The sequence below is a fragment of the Pleurodeles waltl genome, chromosome 6 (genome assembly GCF_031143425.1).
Source record: "Pleurodeles waltl isolate 20211129_DDA chromosome 6, aPleWal1.hap1.20221129, whole genome shotgun sequence".
Classification (NCBI taxonomy): domain Eukaryota; kingdom Metazoa; phylum Chordata; class Amphibia; order Caudata; family Salamandridae; genus Pleurodeles; species Pleurodeles waltl.
In genome coordinates this window covers 211,969,596-211,995,095 of record NC_090445.1, presented here as the reverse complement: position 1 = coordinate 211,995,095, position 25,500 = coordinate 211,969,596, and the positions used below count along the sequence as shown (strand labels likewise).

At 45.7% G+C, this 25,500-nt stretch overlaps 1 protein-coding gene across 2 annotated transcripts in view; it reads right to left on the bottom strand.

Annotated features, from left to right (window-relative positions):
• Window positions 1-25,500, bottom strand: part of ASB16 (ankyrin repeat and SOCS box containing 16) — a 116,350-nt gene that overhangs the window by 53,982 nt on the left and 36,868 nt on the right. For both annotated transcript variants that reach the window (XM_069237864.1, XM_069237863.1), the window contains exon 3: window positions 10,780-11,272. In XM_069237864.1, coding sequence (XP_069093965.1) covers window positions 10,780-11,272 — 493 coding nt within the window. The remainder of the gene's footprint in view (window positions 1-10,779; window positions 11,273-25,500) is intronic.

The following is a 25,500-nucleotide window of genomic DNA, read 5'->3' as shown; positions in this document are numbered from 1 at the left end:
ATCTTACAACTTTTCTTTCTGCATTCTCTATCAGGATATCCATCAATTTCATAGAGTTCATTTTTAACTCATCCTCCCATCTCTTTAGTAAATCAAGTCATCATATGTAGGAAATATATGCGAACGTAGACCCCTTGGTATTCTATCCAGCTTTCTATATTGCTTCAATGTCATTGCATCCCACCACCTAGACATTTCATTTCTTTTTAATTTCTCCAACCTGATAAATTTATCTCTAAGTCCTTCCTTCATCCTGTGACTCCCACCACCCGTAGCTTGTCGTACTGTGGCACCTCTATCCAAGTTCCTAAATAGTTCTTCAGCTTCCTTTAATCTCTCTCTCTTTTTAAGCTGAAAAAGGCATTTACTATGGAAACGCTGACCTAACTATAACTACCCGGTGGCGACCACCACTGGGTTATCTATCTATCTATCTATCTATCTATCTATCTATCTATCTATCTATCTATCTATCTATATATCTATCTATCTATATATATATGTTACCCAGTGGTGGGCGCCACTAGGTAGTTAAAGAGTTAGGACAATTTTTTTCCATAGACGGAGCGTTTTTTTTTTTTGCCAAAACCTTTTGGCACAGTTTGACGAATCTTCACGGAAGGCCGTTCTCGCAGCCTCCTCCAGTGACCACAGTGATAAACGACTGAGACCATCCGCACGCACGTTCAAGACTCCGGCCAGATGGTTCGCCACCAAGCAAATCCGATGGTCCCTTGCCCAGGACCATAGCCGCAGAGCTTCTCTGCAGAGAAGGTACGACCCTACTCCTCCCTGTTTGTTTATATACCACATTGCAGTAGTGTTGTCAGTCAGGACCTGAACCGACTGACCACGAAGGGAAGGGAGGAAGGCCTTGAGAGCCAGACGTATTGCCCGCAATTCCAACAGATTTATGTGAAACATCTGTTCTACTGGAGACCAATGACCTTTGACCTCCAGTTCCCCCAGATGAGCTCCCAACCCTACAGTGGAAGCATCCTTTATCACTGTGGTCACTGGAGGAGGCTGCGAGAACGGCCTTCCTTGAGAAAGATTGCCGTCCGCAACCCACCATCTTAGATCCACTGCAGCGTCTCTGGAAATCTTTACCGATCCCTCGAGATCCCCTTTGTGCTGAGACCACTGCTTTCGGAGGCACCACTGAAGAGCCCTCATGTGCCAGCGAGCATGAGTGACCAACAGAATGCAAGAAGCGAACAGACCGAGCAGACGAAGGACCTTGAGGACTGGAATGACCGCTCCATTTTGAAACATTGGAATCAACGCCTGAATGTCCTGAATCCGCTGAGGCGGAGGAAAGGCACAATTCAATGTTGTGTCCAGAACTGCCCCTATGAACAGGAGGCACTGAGAGGGCTCCAGGTGAGATTTGGGCACCTTCACCGAAAAACCCAGATCGAACAACAACTGGGTTGTCGACTGCAGGTGACGCAGCACGAGCTCTGGAGACTTGGCTTTGATCAACCAATCGTCTAGGTAAGGAAATACCGCTATCCCCTTCCTTCTGAGCTCTGCTTCAACCACCGCCATCACCTTTGTGAAGACTCGAGGTGCTGAAGTAAGACCAAACGGAAGGACCGCAAACTGATAGTGCTGCGATCCCACCACAAACCGGAGATACTTCCTGTGCGACTTGAGTATCGGGATATGAAAGTAAGCATCCTGCAAGTCGACAGACACCATCCAATCTCCTTCGTTCAACGCCAAAAGCACCTGAGCTAGGGTCAGCATCTTGAACATTTCCTGTTTGGGGAACCAATTCAAAATCCTCAGGTCCAGAATTGGTCTCAACCGACCATCCTTCTTGGGGATCAGGAAGTATCTTGAGTAACAACCCTGACCTCTCTCCTGCTCTGGAACCAACACCACTGCACCCTTTGAAAGGAGGACTAGAACCTCCTGTTCTCGTAACAGGAAGTGCTCTTCTGAACAGTAGGATGGGCGGGGCGGGATGGGGGTGGAAACTCCCGAAAGGGAAGGACATAGCCTTTCCCCACAATACTGGTGACCCAGGAGTCTGATGTTATTGCCTCCCACATGTGGAGAAAGTTCATTAACCTCCCCCCTACAGGAGTGGTATGTAAAGGAATTGGTGGATGACTAAGGCTGCTTCCCATGCTGCACCCCTCCAGAGGAAGAGGTAGAGCGCTGCTTGGCGGCTCCTCTGGTTCGGACCATACCCCTCCCCTGTATGATCTATAGGGGAGAGCAGTGGCGGGCTGCTGCTGAAATCTGCCCCGAAAGTAGGAGGATGAGCCACGACCAAACCCCCTAAATCTTCTGAACAGTCTTGAAGAAGCAGAAGAGGAGGCTTGAAAGCCTAACGATTTCGCTGTGGCCCTACTCTCCTTAAATCTTTCAAGGGCTGAGTCCGCCTTGGATCCAAAAAGTTTATCCCCAAAGTGAAGATCCAGCAGGGCTGACTGGACATCAGATGAAAATCCAGAAGAACGAAGCCAGGCCTGTCTCCTCGTAGCAACGGCAGTGCCCATAGCTCTGGCCACAGAATCAGTAGTGTCCAGCCCCCCCTGGATTACTTGGGTTGCCGCAGCCTGAGCATCCGAAACCAGGCTCAACACCTCCTGAGACACCTCCGAATGGGACGACTTTATCTCTTCCATAAGGGCGTAGATGTACCTGCCCAAAATGCATGTGGCATTAGTGGACTTGAGAGCCATACTGCAAGATGAAAACGCTTTCTTGGAAGATTGATCCATCTTTTTTGAGTCCCTGTCAGAAGGCACCCCCGGAAAAGAGCCTGGGGCAGCGCGAGATGAACATGAAGCATGTACAACCAGGCTCTCTGGAGTCGGGTGCCTAGACAAAAAGCCTGGATCCACAGGAGCCACAAAATATCTGTGTGCCACTGTTCTATTAACAGCCGAAGATGACACCGGCTTTTTCCAAATCTCTAAAATTGGGCCTAACAGAGCATCATTAAATGGCAGAAGTGGCTCTGCAACTGTCGAAGCAGGATGTAACACCTCCATTAATATATTGGGTTTAGATTCAGACACCGGCAAGGGAAGGTCCAAAAAGTCAGCTGCTTTTCTTATTACAGAGTGGATTGAAGCAGCCTCCTCTGTATATTCTCCAGGAGATGTTAAGTCCCACTCTGGAGAGGTGTCTAAACCACTTGCTGTATCCAAACCCTGGAGATCTCCCAGAGGTTCTTCAATCTCTCCTTCCTCCAGGGCCTGCTTCCGATACTCTTGCTCCTCAAGGAGGCGAAGAGCAAGCCTCCTTGAATGCAGTCTGGCTTCAATCCTCGGCGTCGACAGGGCGTCAGCTGACATCGATGCCTGACGCCGATCCTCGGATCCATCTGACGCCGGATCTATCGGCGCCGTGGACTTTTTCGGCGCCGACCGAGGCAAAGGATGAACAGGAGAAGAACTCTCCGGCGCCGGAACAGCAGATCTACTATGTGTCGCAGGCTGTGAAGTCGACGCCAAAGGTACCGCGCCGAACCAACACCTCCCAAAGGAAGGAAGGGCATGAAAGGTGCCGGATGTAAAGGAGCCGGAGCACCCATATTAAAGGCCAATGGCCCGAAGGACCAGCCGGTCCACCACCTGGAGCCATTTGTTGGAAAATGGCAAACATCGCATTTAAAAATGCGGAACTGTCAGCACCCGGAGCCGGGAAAGCCGGATACTGTGGAGCCTGAGCTCGAGGTGACAACGGCGCCGGCCCCGGCGTCTGAGAAGCCGGTGAGAACTCCTGACGTTGAGGAACCTCAAAAACAGATGGTGGAGTCATAGGCGAAGTCGGCGAAGCCGGTGAAGTCGGTGATGAAGGAGGCGTCTGCGGCTGAGGAGTGATGGTGGGACTAACCTCCCATGTCTTTCGGCGCCGAACAGAAGGCGACCTCGAGCATGACCGCTCCCTACTCGACCAGCGCCGAGATTCACGACGGCGCCGGGAGACACAGTGACGCTGGTGGGACCTAGGTGACGATGATTTGCGCCGATGCCGCTTCTCCTTCTTCTTGGATTTCGCCAAAAAGAGTTTCGCCTCGCGCTCCTTCAACGCCTTCGGGTTCATATTTTGACAGGAGTCACATTTCTCAACGTTGTGGTCGGAGCTGAGACACCACAAACAGTCTACATGTGGGTCTGTCACCGACATCTTACCTCCGCACTCCCTGCAGGGCTTAAATCCCGACTTTCGCTGAGACATCTTTTTTTTTTGAAGAAAGAAACAGTAACTGTAACTACGCAGAGTAGAAACAGTAGCTCCCTCGAAGAATAACCGTCGTTTGAAGGCACGGAAAAAAGGGAACTGACGTCAGCACGTCGGCGAGGACCTCTTATTGCCTGTATGACGTCAGATGGCATTGCGTGGGCAATTGTGACGTCCTCGTCGACGTGCAGAAGCTAGGAAGAAAATTTCCGTCGGAAGCTGACGCAGGGGGAAAATTAATTGAGTGAGGAATCCACAGGTAGTTGTATCCATCAGAAACAATTGTATGCAGGGGAGCCACACTGCCCCAGCCTGCAGCCCTGGGGACTGCCACCTTCCTGAGGCAGAATACATTGTGTATACAGAGGGGTCGTGTGCCCCCCACGCAGCCCCAGGGAACTCCACCTCCCCGGTGAAATGATTTAATTTTATGAAGTGGGCTGCGTGCCCCCCCCTGCAGCCCCGGGAACCACCACCTCCCCAGGGCAAATATATAATTTTAAGCGGGGTGTGCGCCCCCCACCAATCCCAGGAGCTGCCACCTCCGAGAGGCAAATAGAACATTGGAGGGGGGCTGGTTGCCCCCTCCTCGAAAAGCCAATGATGGCCCTATGGACCGCCACCCCCCAGGGCTGGCTCCTGCTATTTCCTGGGGTGCCCACCCCAGAGACATAGCTGTTTGCTCTCACTTGGCAGGAGCTTTGACAGCTCCCGCCAAGTCAGAGCAGACACTTCAGTTTCTGCAAGTGAGAGCTGTTAAACAGCTCTCACTTGCAGAAAGTGAAGTTTTCATCTGTTTCCCTGCACGCAAATATGCATGCAGGGAAACAGACGAAAACATTGCTCCTGCAAACAGGATCTGCTATTTACAGCAGTTCCTTGCTTATGGGAGCAGTGTCAGCTCCTGCAGGACACAAGGAGCCAACGAGGACCGCAGGGGCCTTGCGGCTCCCCCGTGGTCCTGTCACACACTCTCTCTCTCTCTTTCTCTCTTTCCCTTCCATCCCATAATGGGATGGAAGGGAGAGAGATTGTTATTGTAATGGTCTCTCCAGACAATCACTTCAAAGGGACAAATTAGCAAGCTGTTTGGTAAGAATGTTATAGTTACTTTTGATGAAAACCAAACCATGGTCACATCTGGCCTAATGGTAAAGCTCTTGGACTGTCACTCACCAAGCTGAAGGTTCAAAGCATTGCATCTTAAGGCAGCATGTATGTTTATTTTCCAGTGTTTTGACTGCTAAACAGTCCTTGTGATGTAACACTGAAGTATTTTTCCACTCAAAATCTTTGAGTTCAACATCATAGCTAAGTCTGGACACCACATGTTAAGGAGTCACTTTTGGCCTAGTGGTTAAGGTCTCAGACCCGTATACTGAAGGTTGAGAGTTCAAGTGTATGTGTGTCTATGGCCATTTCCCTGGGTCTCTGGTGCTAAAATCAGCTGGGGTAGGGGGCTGTATGGCCCCCTTAACCCTCTCCACAAAAAACAGAAGGCCGGTCCCAGGTAATGGGGTCCCCGTGGTGGAAATCTGCCAGGGTAGGGGGCCACGCAGATCTGTGGCCAACTCCTGCTGCGCATGGTCAAAGGCCATGCATAGAGCAAAGTTGGGTGGTTTGGGGGGTTGGCTGCAGGGTGTGGCTATACGCCAGACCCTATGGCCAACACCACCGAGCACGGCTGAAGGCCATGTGCAGCCCAAGGTTGGGTGTACATAGGGAGTTGGCCGCAAGGCCTGGGCACAGGCCAGGTCCTGCGGCCTACCACCGCTGCGCACAGTCAAAGGCCATGTACGGCATGGTTGGATTATTGCATAATAATGAAAAATACTTTAGGTTGAAAAAACGTAACAATTCACTGAAAAAACAAAGGTTACAGGGACGTTATCGTTAGGAAATGGAATTTAGAAAAAAATAGAAATTCACTTAAAAAAACAAAGGTTACAGAGACGTTATAGTTAGGCTCCGAAAGTACTTGTAAAAAACCTTAGAAATTCAGTAATTATAGTTAGAGTTATTTCAAGTAACTATAACTTGCTGTTCCATCTGCCTTGGAACTTATGTCCAAACTTAATTCTGTGACCGGTTGTTCTTGTTTCTTATGTGCAAGGTACATCATTCTTTCATGGAAAGGGTAATATATGGTCTTCAGCACAGTCTTTTTTTGTCTCACAAGAATTTTCTTAGCTTTTTTAATTTGATTTATTTCTTGTATTTGAATAGTTTGAGTGCAGTCTGCATACTATTACCAAACCACTTGCACTTCGTCTTGGAAGAGGTAGTCTGACATACACTAAATGTGTCTAAGTATAGACATATTCACTGACGAGTTTGCTCACTGACAACATTCGCCATTAACCTATTATTGTTCAAATGGATGCCCACTGAATATGCTTTTACGACTCTTTACTGATATGTAAATGTTATTTTCATTGCAGCGCATACCTGTGGAATGGAAATATTTCTTCCAAATCTATCTAACTTCATTTGACAGTTTGACAGACACTTTATACATATATATACACACACACATATATAAAAAAAAACTCACTGAAAAAACTAAAGGTTACGGGGACGTTATATTTAGGATCACATTTTACACACACAAAATCATCAAAATTTAGCAGTTATATATATACCTATGCTAAGAAACTATACTTGTGGCCTAAAGTTACTTAAGTTTCTTCAGATAAGTATAACTAGAACTACAGCTTCTGAATATCTATGGTTTTGTGTGTGGAAAACGTGTCCATAACTATAACGTCCCTGTAGCCTTTGTTTTTTTCTGTGAATTTTCTGTTTTAGCATAAAGTAATATATAATTACCATGAGTTAATACAACCACCGCCACGCACGACCAGCGGAGAATTTGCTATGTGAGTGGGTCCAGATTTTTTTTCCATTGGCCGATGTATCCACAGATCCTTTGCGGTATTACAGCAGGGGTCAGGCTGAGCGCCACAGTAGATCCGCGGATCGGATAAAAAAATTATTTGGGCAATGTGTTTCCTATAAGGGGTCCCTCAGAGACCCCTCCATATTTCCTATAGGGTCAGGGTACCTCTATCCTGACCCCTTAAGAGATTTTTTATTTATAATTTCTCTCCGGGGCCCAGCCAAGAAACAAAATGGCGGCAACTTTCCTTTCAGGTTGTGGGCAGCCCATCAGGGCCTTGCTTTTGGGTTCAGATCCAGGGGTACCTGCGGATCCGTGAAGGATCTGAGTCCCTAACTATCTATATTTTTTTCCTTTAATAACTCTTAATCTACTGCACAGATTTACACCAAATTACAAAAAGGGAAAGATCTAGGTTTCTGTCCACATTTGATGCAATTCCGATTAGCAGTGCGGGATGTAGTCATGTCTAAAAATTGAAAAATCCCCATAGACAGTGTATGGGGAAAATTGGTTTGGGAAGGCCCCCTTTTTCTCAGTCCTCACTTGACAAATCACCCCAAAACATTAAACACATTACCTAAAGAGAGTGGCAAACTAGTTTAAACTTTCATGAGGGATCGCCAAATGGCTCCAAAGTTATTAGCACATCAAAAAATGTTTAGCCTATGGGAAAAGTTGGTCTTATCTATAACTATCTACTGGCTGTTGCCAGTAGATAATATACATATGTATATAAACAGGAAGAGGAAACAAGAGCATGAAAGATGCACAAATTTAATCGAGATAAACTTGATTAGGAATATGGAAGAATCTACACCTTTGCCCTAATATTTGATACCTTGAGAGCCAAAGAGAAATTACATGCTAGGGTGAGGTCAAATGTTACCCTTAGTAATCACAGATGGGAGTTAAGACCCAGGATCCTCAGCTGATGAAGCTCCACAACATAAGCTGAATTTTCAAGGGGAGATGCAATTAATGCTGATGGCCACGCCACAATCAACCAGAGGCAGAGGGCGAGGTTGCGGTGGCACAAGACAAGGAGGGGAAAGAGAAAAGGAAAAAAGTATCAAGGGATAAATGGATATGCTGCATTACAGGTAGATTTGCCAGTAAATAGAATGGTTGTGAACATTTCTAAAATAACATTGACTGACAATCAAGAGAAAATTCTCAATCTTGCCTGTGTAAAGATTATGCTATGAAACCCCCTCAAATTATGGAGATGCATGCATCACAAGACATCAGACATTCACAAGATGCCTCCTCCCGAACTATGAGTGAGGACACCATTATGGAGAGATTAGGATCTATGGACTACATCACTGACCTCTCTAATGTAAGCCATCTAAAGTTATCCAGCAGATTAGTGGTTGGAGATATCAACAAACTACGAACGTGAGACCAAAACTAAAGGACAGGGCAACTTTACTCAAAACGACTGGAGGGAAATCAATGCTCTCAAAAATAATGACTCTATTATTATAAGGCCCTTGAATATGGGCAGCAACATCATCATTATGGACACTGGCCAATACATTAAGGAGGCCCAGAAGCAACTACAAAATTGTGTGTATATATATATATATATATATATATGACATAAAAAATAAAAAAAATAGAAGTTACATTAAAATTATACATGTATTAAAGTAATGTATTGTAGTTAGGGCTTCTGGTTTAATGGTGTTTATTTTTATGTACATGTATCCGTATTTATTTTGTGTTTTGCAAAAAATGAATTTGATACCAGTATATTTCCACATTTATCAACCCTTAAAGGTATACTTAGAATTGGATGCTTCATGTCATTTAATCGTATAAAAAGCCAAATATTATGTATCGTTCATATACAATACACACATTAGCCTTTTAGTACACATGCAAATATTTAAAATGTCATTAGGAAAATGTGGACCTGTTTTTTAAACGTGCCTGCATGTCAGTCTGCTCTGCTATTGGTCTAGCAGCCATGACTGATTACATTAAAGATCGCTCAGAATAACATATATATTCCATATATTTCTATATTCAAAAACAAAGACGGGCAGAGAATCAAATAGTTTTCCATCTGTATATGGCTGTAAAAATCTGTAACAATTGGGAGCCTTAGTTATGATTAGAAAATTAAATAATTTTAATTAATTGAAATAAGAATCAAACAGGTTTGGGAGACCAAGAAATAATAGAAAAATAGAAAAATATAAATAGAATAAGCAGAGATAAGGGAACACATACATAGGTATGTGTGTGCGTGTGTGTGTTTAAGAATATTTTTTAAACTTACTTGGGATGTAATGGTACCCCTGATGTAGCGATTGCCGATGTATTGATTCCTGATCCAGTGATGTACAACTAATACATAACAGACAAGTAGGTCTATTGCTTCTGCTAGAGAGACCTACACATGATACTGTCTGTCTGTTTACTTATGGGCAAATGACTGCAGTTGCTCTACTTCATGGTTGTCGATACATCCAAAAGGTGGCCTTTGGACTTGCGACATTAGCCCTTTGATTGCGCTAGAGAGTCTTGTATCTACTGTGGCTCAACAGCTTTACTTGGTACTAGCAGGAGCAACCCCTTGGTTGTGTTAGAAATTCTTGTATCTACTGCTTTCCCTAGGCTTACCACGCATTGACAGTAAACTCCTGTAGCTGCTAATTGGGATGCTCATTCCTATTGTTTTCTTCTACATTACCGTGGCATTGGCAGGTGCCGTCCTCTGGTTGCGCTTGGCATGCTCATGTCTATTGCTTTCCTCAAGCTTACCTAGGCACTAGCAGGTACTGTCTCCTGGTTGCACTTGGGCACACTCCTTTCTACTGCTTTCCTCAAGTTTACCTTGGCAGTGCCAGGGGCAGTCTTGTGGTTTGCACCAGCACAGTTTGTGGCTACTTCAATCCACAACTTAGGTTGGAACTTCCATCAGTGATGTTAATGTTGCACAGAAGGGTTTGTCACTTATCGGCTTCCTGTTTATATTAGAGAAATTAACGGTGGCCCTGTGACTGTGCTTAGAAAAAAACTCTTATCTCTTGTAGGCCACAGTTGTACCTTGGAGCTGTGGGTACATGGCACCTGGTCATGGCGAGGAAGTTGTTTCTCACTGTAGCCCTACATTTCAGCTTGGGGCGGCAGTGTGCCTTTGTGCTAGTATTTGGGCCCACTGCAGCTCTCTGATTTGTTCTCAGGCTGCCTATTTCAATGCCTTCCTATGTGCTATGGAAGGTGTAACCTTAAGCCCACAGTTTACCTTGGGATTGCTCGGTGTGATGAGATGGTTGCGCAAAGGAGGCTTCACAGCCACCATATTTAGGTTTTCACTAATGTGTTTGGCTACAGGGTTGTGATAGGATGATTTTATACTCTTTTGGATATAATCAATCAATGATTTATAGAGCGCTGCAAATCATCTGTGTGGGTCTGGAGGCGCTGGATTACTGTGTATGTTACCTTTGTTATATGAGGGGGACTTGCACCTGCTGCGCTTTCCTATTAAATATGGAGGTGCAACTGCCTGTGCCAAAAAGACATTTTTCAAGAGTGGGACTGGCTAGAATAGACCCTAGATGTATCTGTTTGTGCCCTACCTTTTACCTGTGGTCATGTGGGTAAAGTGTTGTGGTTCAGCTAAGGAGGCACATATCTTCTGCAGACCTCAGATTTACCTTCGAACTAGCCGGTGTCGCCCCATGATTGAGCAGCATTAGGACAATCCTCTCCGGCTGACAGTCAGCGTAATCTTCCACCACCTGCAGAATGCAATCCAGGGGCTTGTACCCGGCACAGTTGGCAACATTGACCTCGGCCCCATGCTGAAGCAGCAGCTCCACAACACGGTGATGACAGTTGCCACAGGCATTGTGCAGGGGTGTGTGATTCTTCCGTCCGGCCACCTTGGGGTCCACCCCACAATCCAAGAGCTTCTTCACAACACGGTAGTATCGCCCGGACTGCTCCGGGTTGTCGGCTCCAGCGCAGGCGGCGTTGAGAGCTGTCTCACCCTCCCGGTTCCTCTGCGTGATGTCAGCCCCGTTACAGAGATAAAGCTTCAGGTGCTCCTCCAGGCCATGCTTGGCGGCAACGTGCAGTGGGGTCACCGCGCTGTCTCTGGTCTTCATGTTAACCCTGGCGCCATGCTCCACCAATAGCTGCGCACATCTGTGAATACAGAAAGGAAGTTAATGTCGGTGAGGCAGTAACCACTTCCCCTGGTGGCTATTTTAGAAGAGCAACGAAAACATGGAGGATTCTTGGTGAAGGGTCTGGTGGCCCAAGGATCTACTGGATGAACTTTAGGTAAAGGCTCTCCCAGGAAGATAACTCAACAATTGTTTATCGAGTCTGCCTGAGTCCAGTAGTGAGGAAACATTCTATAGTGAGGATCCGTGTAGAGTAATAGATAATGTGAAGATTTATTAAGCTAACTCTTGAGGTGTGTGGTACAAGCCACCAGGATGCAGGCGGCTGGCAAATTAACAGAATATAACCCCACAGCCTTTCAAAAGACAAACTTCACATCAGTACATTACAAGGATTCTAGAAACATTATAAACTTTCTTGAAACAGAATAAGCAGAACATCGACACTGCTTTACCGTAGACTTAGGGATCACACAGGTGATGCAGTACCATGTAAAAACAGATTACATTGCAGGAACTGATTACTCCATTTCTCTATCACTAACAATGATGCTTACATTAACATCAGTGGGCTTTGTTCAATAGTTCATGGTAGCATTTTCTGAACATTTACACCATTGTGGACTGAGGGCATTATAGAGCCTAGGGTCTGATAGACCAAAAGTAATGCGAATGTGTATGAACTGTTTGGAACTGCAAAACTGATTAGACGTTTAATTGACTGGAGCATATGAGCCAAGGATAAATGTTAACTGGATGTAAGCTGTGAGATGAATCAGTGTATAGCTGGGAAATATGGAATTTAGGGCCAGATGTAGAAAAATTTTGCGAGTCGCAAATGGCCCGAATTGCTATTTGCGACCCCGCAAAATCGGAAATGGGATGCAAAAACCCCATTTCGAATCGCAAATAGCGACGCGAGACATTACCGACTCGCAAAATTTGCGACACCATTGTGCGACCCGCAAATAGGAAGTCGCAATTTGCGAGTAGCAAACCATATGAAAATGCCACTCGCAAATTGCGACTAGTCGCAAAAAGCCCATTTTCCACACCCAATTTACCACTAACTCAGAGCAGGTGGTAACCAGAACCAAAGTATAAAAGGAGACCCAGAAGGCATCTGGGTTACTCAAGATGGCGGAGATATATGTGATAGCAAGGAGGAGGAGAGTCCACGCCACACAGCACGGGAGGAGGAGGAGCCAGAGACAGGAGAGGATATACAGAACCAGGCAGACACTTTTCCAACAAACAGAGGAGGAGATTTATGATAAATACAGACTCAGCAGTGCAGCAATATTAGAAATAATAGATCTACTCAATCCACAGCTTCAACGCCAGACTGTGCGCGGCAGCGCCATCCCCACACACGTGCAAGTGCTATGCTCACTGCACCTCTTGGACTCGGGTAGCTATCAGGGGGTCATTGATGTGGCAGGTGGGGTATCCCAAAGTGCACTCTCACGGTTTTTCAGATGTTTCTTAGATGCCATACTCACACACATGTCCAGATACATATACCTACCCAGGAATGAGGCAGAAATCAACAGCACCAAGTTGGAATTCTACAGGATTGCCAACTTCCCACATGTAATAGGGTGTGTAGACGGGACACATATACAAATATGCCCTCCTGCAAATCTGGAACCGGAAGTGTACCCACTCACTGAACATCCAGGTGGTATGTGACGCCCATTATGTCATCACTGACATGGTAGCCAAATTTCCAGGGAGTACACATAACTCTTACATTTTCAGGCATAGTGGGATACACCAACGCCTAGAACGTGGGGAGTTTGGAGACGGATATCGCCTAGGTATAGCTGAATACACCTTGAAGACATACACACCGGTCAATGTGGAAACCATCCATGCCCTGCTAACATTGTTCATTTTTGCCAAACAGGTGACAGTGCATATGCGCTACGACCATGGATACTTACCCCGTACTTAACACCCAGCAATGAGACTGAGAGGCGATACAACAGTGCACACAGGAGGACCCGAAATGTTATAGAGAGGACCTTTGGACTGTTGAAGGCAAGATTCAGATGCCTCCACAGAAGTGGAGGTGCCCTCCAGTATGCCCCAATAACAGCATTCAAGATCGTTGGCGCATGCGCTATACTGCACAACATTGCCACCAGACGTGGGCTACATCTCACCCCAGAAGACCCAGATTCGGAGGATGACGAGCAAGAGCTACCACATCGCCATCATGGGGATAGAAGCATTGCAAATCAAGGCAGACAGAGACGGGACCACATTGCAAACCAATACTTTGGAAGGTATGTGCTGTCTGTCACCACACACACGAATGTCACACACAAAGAGCCCAGGTGTGAAGTGGAACAAACAAGAACTTTTATTAAGTGAACCAAATAACTAAAGAACTGAACTGTTGGTCAGGGGCTGCAAATGTCCACCTGCAAAGAGGACACATTCACCTCATGTGCCTCAATTGTCCGTAAGTGCGTAGCTCAACTCCTACACCTGGGACGGCCAGCATGGCTAGTGCCTGGAGTGTCAGCAGATCCCTGGCGTGCACTGCCACTCCTCAATACCCTGGTGTCCGTGGCAGATGCACTACTGACAGTGGAGCCCTCCTCACTATCTTGAGGTGTGTCTGCCGTGCCCCTAGCCACCTGTCTTGCCTCCATCATGTCCACAGCATGGCTTATCCGTTCCAGTCCACGAGCCACATCGCCTGCAAAGTGGCCCAAGTCTACTTGTAAACTGACTGTCCAGCATGACAGCCCTGTTGTATTGACAGCCAGGCGGACAATTGAGGCAGCCATGCGGTCCAAACGGTGGATGGGTTGGCGTTCACGGCACCTTGCACTCTCTCTCTCTGCAACAAGTTCAGTCACTAGTTGCCTGATGGAGAGTGCAAGGTCACTGACATGACTGTTCAGGCTTTGGAAGTCTGTGTGCACCTGTGCCAGCCCTGTTGTGAAATTCCTCTCCATTCGCTGCATGGCCCCTGATATGACTTTCATCTGCCTTGTTGCAGGTGCTGACCTCTGATGAGAGCTGCCTCGGCGGCGGACATGGAGGAGTCCCTACATCTCCCTGGGACACTGCAGGGACATGAACATGTCGTCTGCGAAGCGGTGGAGCATCAGGGACCTGTTGGCTGGCACTGTGGCTGGGACCTGGTGCTGGGTCAATCTCCACAATGTCCAATGGTGCATCTGGAGGGGATTGTGGTCGGGTGGTGCTGGGCCCTGTGGTGGCTGATCCTGGGTCTTGTGCTGCCTGTTGGCTGACCTCTGCACCCTGGACGGACTGGCTGGTGGGGATGTCTTGTGGGAGACCTGTGGGACATAGGGAACACACTGTCAGTATCTAACATCTGTTGTATGCTTCCTAATAAACTGTTGCCTATCAGCTGCCTACTGGACTACATTGCCCATAATGCAACATTCTGGTGGTTGCTACTCTGAAATGGAGCTCATTTGGTTGTGCATGCTGCTGTGTACTGGGTGGGTGGGGGTATGGCAGATATGGGTGTACATGCATGTTTCATGGTACTCACTTGTTGATGGTCCTGGCGCTGACGTGTCCAGCTCTCCTATTCCAGCCACTGCCTCTGGCTCCAGAGTCTGTTGCACACGTTCCTCCATGGGTGTTGGTGGGGGGACGGTAGATGGGCCCCCTCCTGTGCCCCTCATCTCCCGGAGGCGCTCTGCCACCCTCTCCTTGGTCCTGGAGCGCAGGTCGTACCATCTCTTTTTCAGCTCTTCAATGCTCCTGTGGCTCACCCCGATTGCATTTACCTTCTCCTAGATGTCAGTCCAAATCCTCCTTTTGTCAGACTCTGGCACACTGACGGCAGCCCTTCCAAATAGCTGGTCATGGTGCTGGCAGCATTCATCTGTCAGCACCTCCAGTTCCTTCTCTGAAAATTTGAGTTTCCTCTTCCTGCCAGAGTCCTCCATTCTTGCTGCTGTTCCTCCTGGTGGTTGTTCAGCAGTTGGAAATGGGTGTGGTCCTCCCTCCTCCCAGGTGTATTTATAAACTTCCTGGCTGTGATGTCATCAGCAAGAGCCAGGAAGTGTTTTCCAGAGTGTTCTGCTGCACCTGCATGCAATTTGCGGCACAGTCGCAATTTGCGACACCCACTCGCAATTTGCGTGTTCGTTTTTAGCGAGGTCGCAAAAAGCGACCTCGCAAACAACGGACTCGCTATCTGCGGTGCAACTTCATTTCCGAGTCGCAAAATGAAGTCGCTTCTTCTTGTTGGATTCCTGTTTGCGAGTCGGAAATTGCGAGTCGCAACGAGTCGCAATTTCCGACTCGCAAATTTTTGGCTACCTACATCTGGCCCTAAGTATCCATGAGTTGCCTGGCTTTTGTCTTTTAATTTTGATTCTTGGATTGACAGGCTTTTTCTAGAACAGAGGTTTTTGAATAGCACATAACAAGAGACCACCTTCTAGCTTTTTCCTTAGCCTTTCCTTTAGCATGCCTTCTGTGAGACGTAGAATAATTTAAATACAATCCGTGTACCAATGGGCCCAATGTAGTGGTCACCCAATATAGCACATAAGAAATATCTCTCTCTTTTATTTTAAATCTAATGTTGAGATAGTCTACCCTCCTTACACCAGTTCATGATATTGTTAATCGGGCAGGTGTGTTTTCATTAATATCATAAGTAAGCAACAGGCCAACACATGAAATAATTATGTCGGCTCAGCTGGATATTTCATTAAGAGATGTGTTCATGCCTCTCCCTAGCCTACGATAGGAAGAGGATTTAAATATACATCTTGGTCTGTGGTGAAACTGTATTCTGCTCCTCCCTGCAAACCCAGTAATAATTCTGGATCTCCAGTGTGAAAGCCCCAGCAGGCTTGCAAACCATCTGAGGAGGCTTCTAGGACTGGAGCAGGGCACAAGTTGGGGATACACGCAGGTGGACGGCATCCACCCACTATTTTAACAAGGTGAACGCCGTCCACCCTGCCAAGAAGTTGGGCCTCACTGCAAAATGCTGAACTTGTCCCGGTGTTATTTTCAGACACTGGGACACATTCAGCAGCGCCTTCACGTTGTCTACTTTTAATCCCAGCAAAGACGTGCAGGTTGCAAGGGAGTCTTTCCAACTTTAGACTCCAGTTGGGGCGATAACAAAGGGCTTATTTAAGGGGCCATCAGACCTCCTTTAGTTGGAGTATCCTTGGCTGGAAGTTCTCTGGGGCATCACACCCAGATGCAAAGTGCAGTGGAGTGAACACAAAGGCATACAGCTGGTTGGCACTGCACATATAAGAGAAGCACAATTTTGACTTTTTTCAGTCTCTGTATATAAACAATATGGATACACTATAAGAATGTCAGATGTGTAATGTAGGTCTATCCCAGTATTTACAAATCAAAAATAAATACTACTATTTTTAGGGTTGAGCCTGCGAGCGCATGCGCTTGCGCATGCATTTCGATTGCCAGACACTCTTGTGTTCAGTAAAAGGCTTGGAGCCCGCCTGTCGCTCACCATTTGTTGGTTTATGTGGCACTCTTCTTTACAGCCTCGTAATTCATCAAGGCACATCTGGAATCATTTCCGTTCCTCTGTGTGGAGCAGAGCTCAAGCACTAATTGATTTCAACTTAATTAGTGCCCATCTGCTGCTCCCAATGTGATCAAGGTACTATTTGTTCTAACTTCCAGTGCCCCACAAATAGAAGGCTTGTGACTGGCAAAAACATGCCCAGAAGGACAAACAAAATTACAAAGTTTTATTTTTTAAAGCTAACTTTACTTTATTTTGTTAATTCGTCTTTTCTCAGTTTCCACTCAGGTTTTTTTTTGCTTTTGCTCGTGGGCGCTGTTGTCAAAAGATGACAATTACCTTGTTTGAAATATGCGAGACCTATAGCATTGCAAATGCTTGTTAATTTCTGCACAACGCTACTCATCAAACTGCAGGGTGTCAGAGCTCTTTATAACTTATATACTCATTACATTGACAATAAATCACACACAGTCATACATACATACATCAATGTTCAGGATATGTTGTATAAGGGTTGTGAGGGTTGTGAGGGTTACAAGGTGTAGGAGTCACACACCGTCCTTCATAGGTCACTGCGCTGTCGTAGAAGGATTACAATTTAAGAGCTCCCAGTAACAAATGTATGTGTTAAAAGCCGTAACCCACTTACCTAGCTACATAAAATAAAAATCTTTCATTTGCAAGTTACCTGATGTGCTTTTCAGGAGAGACATTAACCCACTATGATACTTTGAGTCAAAATTGACACTAGACAAATACAGATCTTTCCAGCAAACACGTTAACCACCAAAGTCATCTTACTATTACTATTATTCCCTCAGATTTACTGGGAACCCAAAGATCTCTGCAGCAGGAGCCTTAAACCCATAAGAAATTTTAAAATGCAGACTTTGCAACCAATTAAGCAGAACAGATTTACTGCCCGTTCTCTTTGTTGCCAATTTATTTGTGGCAGAGTTTTTAAACAACAAATACATAAATTTAGGGGCAGCTTTTGTGTCTGGGTTGCGTCACTTTTCTGGCACAACCCTGATGCAATATCTGTTTTGGGATTTACAGTGCCACACAAATCCCAGTTGCATTGATTTGTTTAAAAAAACGCCAGAGAGCACATTGCCCTGCATCTGGTAGGCGCAACATGAACAGGCAGCTACAGCAATTTCATCTACATGAAAATGTGCTGCATATGGACTATTATGCCTGACAGAGATCGTTTGTTCAGTCCTTGGGTAAAGGAAGCTATACGCCGACAAAAGGCAACATTGTTTTATGTGTAGCGTACCCTATCTAAATTAGGAGTGCTTGTATGTATACTCGTAATGCACTCATGGCAGACCTGATAAACATATGTGTGAGGTCTTAAGATCTGATGTCACTTTGTATGGTGTCACTTCTTGTAAAGTCATGGGTTGTGATAACACTTTCTTTGATGTCACTTCCTGTAATGCCAAGTGCGATGTCAGGCTCCTTGATGTCGCTTGCATACTGCCTAACTTGGTTAGTGCCCCACTTCTTTTTTAGGGTTGAGCCTGCGTTGCATGCGCTCGCGCATGTGTATCGCAGCGAGACGCTTTTGTATTTAGAAAAGGGCTTGGAGCCCTGTCAACTTCACATCAGTGTTTTTTATTGGTTCGTGGGCTTGCCTAATAAAATCTGCTTGCTTTCATTAGTCGAAGGCACGCATACGTCATGCCTTTTCCGGTGGCTAGCCCTCCTCGAGCGCAGCGACCAAATACAGAAAACATGCAAGGCTCGCTGTTTTCTATCGGGCTCGTGGACTTCTTTTTCTCTAATTTACGAGCGCGATCTCGCTTGGCAGAAGTCGAGCGCTTTACATAGTTAATTTCACTTTTTCGGGTTATGTACATAAATGCACTTTTGCAACGCGATCAGCTCTAACATGAGCAAACGCGAGACCCGTTGCATTGTAAATGCTTGTTAGGACTTGTGCCCTGGACTGGAGAGATGTGAGCTTTCTGTCCACACCTAACCTCTGCAAAATGAGGGGTGAAGAGAGCTCGCTTTAAACTGAGACATGCGTGTGATCAAGAGAATAATCAGATGTTTTTTAGAGATTTACATCTCTCTAGCTGTTGACCTGAATTAAGCACGTCTTCTACGTCTGGCTGTCAGGAGACTGTAGCTCTGTGCATTGGCTTGATGTTATCCTGAAACAGGTTTCCAAGTGCTTAGGAAAGCTAAAAAGAAGAACTGCCATGCCAAGCCAGCGTACTTCAGTCTGCTCTTCAGGATCTCCTAAACTGTCGAAAGCTGCCTAATTCTTGTATTATCGATCACTCTGGCCAAGCCTTCCCCACGCTATAATTTCTATCTGCCAGCCTCTACTCTGTGCCTAAGGGTCCACTCCACTGTCTGTTTTCCAGTTAATGTCTCTGTATATGCATATAAATCTGACACGAAGGCCTTCTTCGGTGTAAGTAATTGTATTCAGCTTAGTAAAGCACAAACAGCGCGCAAATGACCAAGAATGTAAAAGTCAAATATTCAATGATCCATAATCCACCTCCTAGCTACAAGAGTCCCACTGGGACATCAGCACAACACACCCCAAACCCTATCAGACCCCTGCTTCTCCTTTCCTTGGGTCTTACTCCATGTTCCCCATCGTGGCCACGCCTTCATCTCTCCGTATCCCTGCCCTACTGCATCTTCTTTTCTGGCTGCATTATACCCGCCATCTCTGCATCTCTGTCTCCACCCCCTCTCGCACCATACGATGGACATATTTGTTATTATGTTAAGGTCGCTTTCCTCTCCCGCTGCATTCCTAGGCATTGGATGTTTGTGAATTGTGCAGCAGGTAACGTGTTCAGCTCAGCTTGACTATGAACTGCTTTAAAGTGTGTTCCGGGTTCCGCTCTTACCAAAGGCAACCAATCAGCAACAATTATGTGGGTCATCAGCGCCCCCTGGTGTAATGAATGTAGTGGCGGTTTTATAGTATTTTTACCCAGTGTTAATGAATGTGATGGTGTAAAGGATGTCAGTCCCCAAATAAAATCCCACCAACTGAAGCAAGAATGTGAAAAATGACGGCAAAGAACACGCGCCTCTAAAGTGACTGTTCCGCTGACGAATGCTATTTCTGTTACTGCAGCGCGAGTGTTATTAATAGCTCAAACAGTGCTACAACAGTCATTGCTGCGAGTGAGAGACTGCTGCAATAGGCCCAGGCTTCTCAGTGAATATTTGCTGTTACAGTGACAATAGGTTTTAAACCAATTTAAAGAAGGAATGTGACTGAGTGGCTATTTGGTGCGAGCCAAAAATAGTAATGATGCGAATAAATGTAACGCAATTGTGAAATGTTAAGTACTTGTATAATTCGAAATGTGCAAATTCCACTCGATGTGCATTGTCAAAGCACGACGCGCCCCCGAGCTGTCCATAAGACGCCGACAGAGCACCTAAGGCAGGCAGTAGGCCCTGCCTGTAACTTGAGGGTCAGTTTCAAATGCCGGCAGTGACAATTTTGCCCTTTATCTTTCCTAGATCGACAAAATCATCACTGAGTTGGCAATAGGAGTTCGGCAGTAACAACAGTTACAATTTAAGCGGCAACATACAATTCAATTCGAGGTGTATGGCGCAGAAGTCGGCAAAATTGACCACATTAGCTTTTTTTAACGTGGCCAATGAACACAGGCCTGATCCATAAGCCAACACAAAAATGCATATTTCATTAGGTGTTTTATATAGTGCTATGATGCTACCTGGCGGGCTGTTTCAAAGAGCTCTGGGGCCAATTACACACACAGAAAAGCAAATAATAACAAATAAGGTGCACAGAGTGAGCATTGCGCATAAAAGGCGAAGAGGGCACGGTGTGGTTTGGGGCAAGAAACCTCCTGGACTCTAAGAAGCACTGCTCATTTTCCAAGATGGAGCATACATCAGATGAAAATTACTGGCACAAGTGCTTAGTTTGTAAATAAAAATGTGCGGGTGCGGTGCCCAAAGCATTCCTATGAAACACGCGGCTGCTGCATTTAAATGTGCGAGCACAGAGTACTGAGGCAGCGTAATCCTAAATCCATCTCGGTCCCCTTTAATCCATTTACAGCCACTCCCTGCACCTTCTGCTCACTCTTGCAGCTTTCTGCTTTCTCCCTTTGTGAGGCTTTTTCGTTTTTCTCCTCCTCAGTCTTTCTCATGTTGTGTCTTTTGCTCGCAGTAAATGCCTGATGCAGAAAAATAAGCGCCAGCTCTCAAAAATAAGTACCGGTGCCCCGCACAGGAAACCACCGGCACAAATGAAGCACTGAGTCTGAAACACAATCAGTTAATGTCCCCACTTGTTGCATTATCCAGTCTTCAGTATTATCCTGGCAGTCCAAACCTTGCCTACCTATAATGAGCTGTAGTATTTGTAACAATTCTCCATTCCTAGCCCCTCAATCTGACACATTTTCACAGTTGCCACGTCTACGGGTCAGATCCCTAAGGCTAGACCCACTAGCTCGTGGTCTTTCTAAAGACATTCTCAATGCACTCCATCCTGGCTAGAGAAGTATATTAAACTATTCCAACCACGATGGACCGGGGCTGTATCCAGTTCTGCCCTCAAGAAATGCATTAGCGACTGCAGTCTCTTTGTAACCCCACCCACGCCGCTGTCAGTCAGGTTTCAAAGGCATGACATACTTTACAAATACAGTAAGAAAACACTGTTCCCTACGACCAATGAAAGTCAGGAATCTGGAGCAGTCTTTCTCGACGTGCCCTGACATTGTTATCCTCTTCAAACAACATCTCATCCTCAAGAGGTAACACCTACATTCCCAGCACTAGGTATCATTTGAAGTCACCTGTTCTACCTGTCCCCAAATGAAGAATTGGACCCTTTGCTTTCTATCGTGGACAGAGACCCTTTCGCTTTAAGTGACAGGTGTGAACACTTGTACAGCTCACTATATCATCCTAGGTGGTGGCCATCTTAAGTCTGCGGAGTGACTTAGCAGAACACATAACAGTAGTTACGAGTTTCTGGACCTGTTCAAAACAATCCTTTGAAGATTCATGCCAAAGGTGAGTGATTATTTGCTCTATAACTGCATCTATACATACAAATATCCTTTGTCCTTTCATTATAGCTAAGCAGTCTGCAGAAGGGCTTTATTTGTGGTGCTTAAAACTAGAGCCTATAGTTAGAGTTTGGTAAATGGATTACTCTTGTCACAAAGGTGGCAGAGGCACAGTCTGTTGTTTGACAACTGCATTATAGCCTAACACACTTGTAATATGGCAGATGAAACGTTCACTATGTTTGTGACGGAGTATCCGGTCTGTCAAACTCTAAATGTGAACCTAATTATTTAAAGAGAGGAAGATTTTATTGCCTAGACATCCAGCCCCTTATGGACATGTAAAAGTGCAGGGACATTCAAACTTAATTTTGTTTGCTAACCACAGCCAGTGTAGATATCAACTGGCAAAAGATACATGAACAAACGTCCTACGCCCAGTAACCCGTCTAACCCTCCATTCTGTATTTGTATTGAGAGTTAGTATAATACAGACTGCATTGACCCGGGTTCTAGCTACTATAGCACTTTAAGGAGCAGGGATAGAATGGGTGGCCTTCCTTGAACAATGTGATGGCCCATGACTATTCTAGGGCCCTTGACATACTGTCGTGGATTAATGGTACATCTCAAAACTGGACCAGGAGACCTATTTGGGCAAATATTATTTAGCTAGGACTGGGTGTCATTCAAGACACACAATATTAGTATCCAGTGGATCTGTCAAGTTTCAAGACTATTTGTGTGTCATCTTGTTAAAGAGAGCTCAGCCTATAGAAGATACTAAAGCCAAGTGTAACAGAACCCTCTCTGTTGATATTTAAGTAAGGTCTGAGAGAAGGTCTGCAACACACCTGAACCATTTTAAAGATATGTCTTTAATGGTGGCTAGTGATACATTTATCTCGGAAGGTTGTGTGGTCCATTTAATGAAACGTGAGCCAATGATATCAGAAATCAGCACAGCTGAGTTGCCTTTGTCACAATTCATCTACAATTATCAGCGACACCCGGCGACTGGCGTCCAAACCATGTGCCATAGCTGATATCACACCATACAAATACTATATATAGAATCATACATATATGCCATTTATCTGCTTTAACAATTGCACTCACCACTTCCTGCAAGACCTCTAACAGGTACCTTCACAATTCTCAGCTTAGAATGCTTGCTCTGAATGCTAGGCTGAAGTCAGAGAGCACAGGTTGCCTGTCCCATTTCACAGGAACATTGCTGGTTAGCCTTAGTGTTAACGTTTTTGCAACTGTGCAATCTTGGATAACAAATGATTTGTGCATACTAGTGATTTTTATGGCGAATATGGTAGTAATCAATTATTTAATGATTTTGTACTAAAAATTGATTACAATGTTTAGAAGTGAATATTAATATAAGTTAGTTATGCCACATTTTCGTGAAGATAGCATGCTGTTTAGGATGGATGCAGTTTCGAGTGTTTTGCTAATACTGATCATTCTCCTCTCCCTATCAGTGGTCTCCTGCTCATCCTACTCCTGCTCACTCTCCCCTTCCAATCACTTCTCTCCCCACAGTTTTCAGTGAGTTCAGCACAACGTGACCCAATTGGTTATTTTCCTTAGGGAGAATATGTGGGAAATTAAACTTACCATCGTGTTCATCTTTCCAAAGGACACTTCCAGCTGGAAGTTCCAATGAAGATTTGCTAGCACACAAGTGTATTAGTCTTTGTTTGAGAATGTTTCATACTGTATTTTACATCTCTGGACTGCTTTTGCCGTGGAAGCTAATGGAAGAATCCTGACAACCTTAGAAATGGGTTAATGTAATAATTTTATTAATGACGATTTTGCTTCTCATTTGTCCAATACATGCTATCATTAATCATGCTATGATGAATCTGCAGTTTTGCTCATTGTTTATGCCTAAAATGTGTATGAAAACCCCGGTTTTGAGAGAAAGTAGAAGACAATTTCCATTTTCTCATGGGACCAATTACGGAGAGATTTCCCTTTTCCCTCATAGAGATGCTGTTGGCTTCTTTATGATTCTGATAGTTAAATTAGAGGGTCTTTCCCTTTCCCCTTAGGGAGGAATGTTGAATGTTCTTTTTATGATTTTTTGCTATTTATTGGGAATTGATTTAATTTCAGATTTCTGACTCTGAGCCTTCATGACATTTTCTGTAATATTCTGTATTACCCATTTTGAGATTTTGGGTAGTAAAACTCTAATTATTTATTCATCTTGAACTCAGTTCTTGAGTGGTCCCAGACACTATCTGATTTATTACATTTATTGGGGCTGATGTTGTGGAGGATGGTGACTCTTATCGCTAGAGCAAGGGTGCTGGAGTCGAACTGCTAGGGAGAAATTTTTGGGTGATCGAAATATTGGGGTCAGTGAATTATTGGGGTTCGGCTCCCACACTAGCCGTCTCCATGCTTGGATTGTGGGCACGTTTGTAGTTATCTTCCACACCTAGACTATGTGTACTTCCAAAAAAACATGGAAGCAGTTCTAGGAAAATGAGGAAACATCATTTAACAGATCCTTGCCTCCCTATATCTAACCTTCTCTGGGCTTTCATTTCCAGATCTTAACTGATAGTTATGTTTTAAAGAACAGAATCTTAAACTCTTTGGGTGAGTATGATGGGAGGACTTGACCACTTACACTGTATCTATGCACTAGATTAAAGCAAAGACACACTGAACAAGGGCATTAGCCTTAGTTATGATTCATAGGCATTTACAATGAGATAGAAAATGTCTGGGTGGTCACTCCTATCAGGTAGAGATGTTATGTACTCGGAGTAGGCGGGTCTTCATCTCCGTTCTGAATTGCACCACATGTTAGATGGTGTCCACCTTGATGGCCAGTCAATTATTGGCCTCCATTTAGAGAAACTCGGAAAGGCCGATGGATGTTAACTTAAGTTTATATGGGAACTGATGCCTAGGAAGAATACACATTTTATCCAGAATCACATTATATAGCTCCATAGGGAACAACATAGGGGGTCATTCAGACCTTGGCGGACGGCGGAGGCCGTCCGCCAAGGTACCGCCGACAAATGACCGCACCGCAGTCAAAAGACCGCGGCAGCCATTCAAACATTTCCGCTGGGCCGGCGGGCGCTCTCCAAAAGAGCGCCCGCCGGCCCAGCGGAAATGCCCCTGCAACGAGGACGCCGGCTCAGAATTGAGCCGGCGTAGTTGCAGGGGTGCGACGGGTGCAGTTGCACCCGTCACGTATTTCAGTGTCTGCAAAGCAGACACTGAAATACTTTGTGGGGCCCTCTTACGGGGGCCCCTGCAGTGCCCATGCCATTGGCATGGGCACTGCAGGGGCCCCCAGGGGCCCCACGGCACCCCCTACCGCCATCCTGTTCATGGCGGGTTTCCCGCCATGAACAGGATGGCGGTAGGGGGTGTCTGAATCCCCATGGCGGCGGAGCGCGCTCCGCCGCCATGGAGGATTCAATGGGGCAGCGGTAAACCGGCGGGAGACCGCCGGTTTACCCTTTCTGACCGCGGCTGAACCGCCGCGGTCAGAATGCCCTTGGGAGCACCGCCAGCCTGTTGGCGGTGCTCCCGTGGTCGGTGACCCTGGCGGTCACCGGCCGCCAGGGTCAGAATGACACCCATAATGTAGTGAATCCTAGTTTGTTTTAATAGGAAACAGGAGTTAGC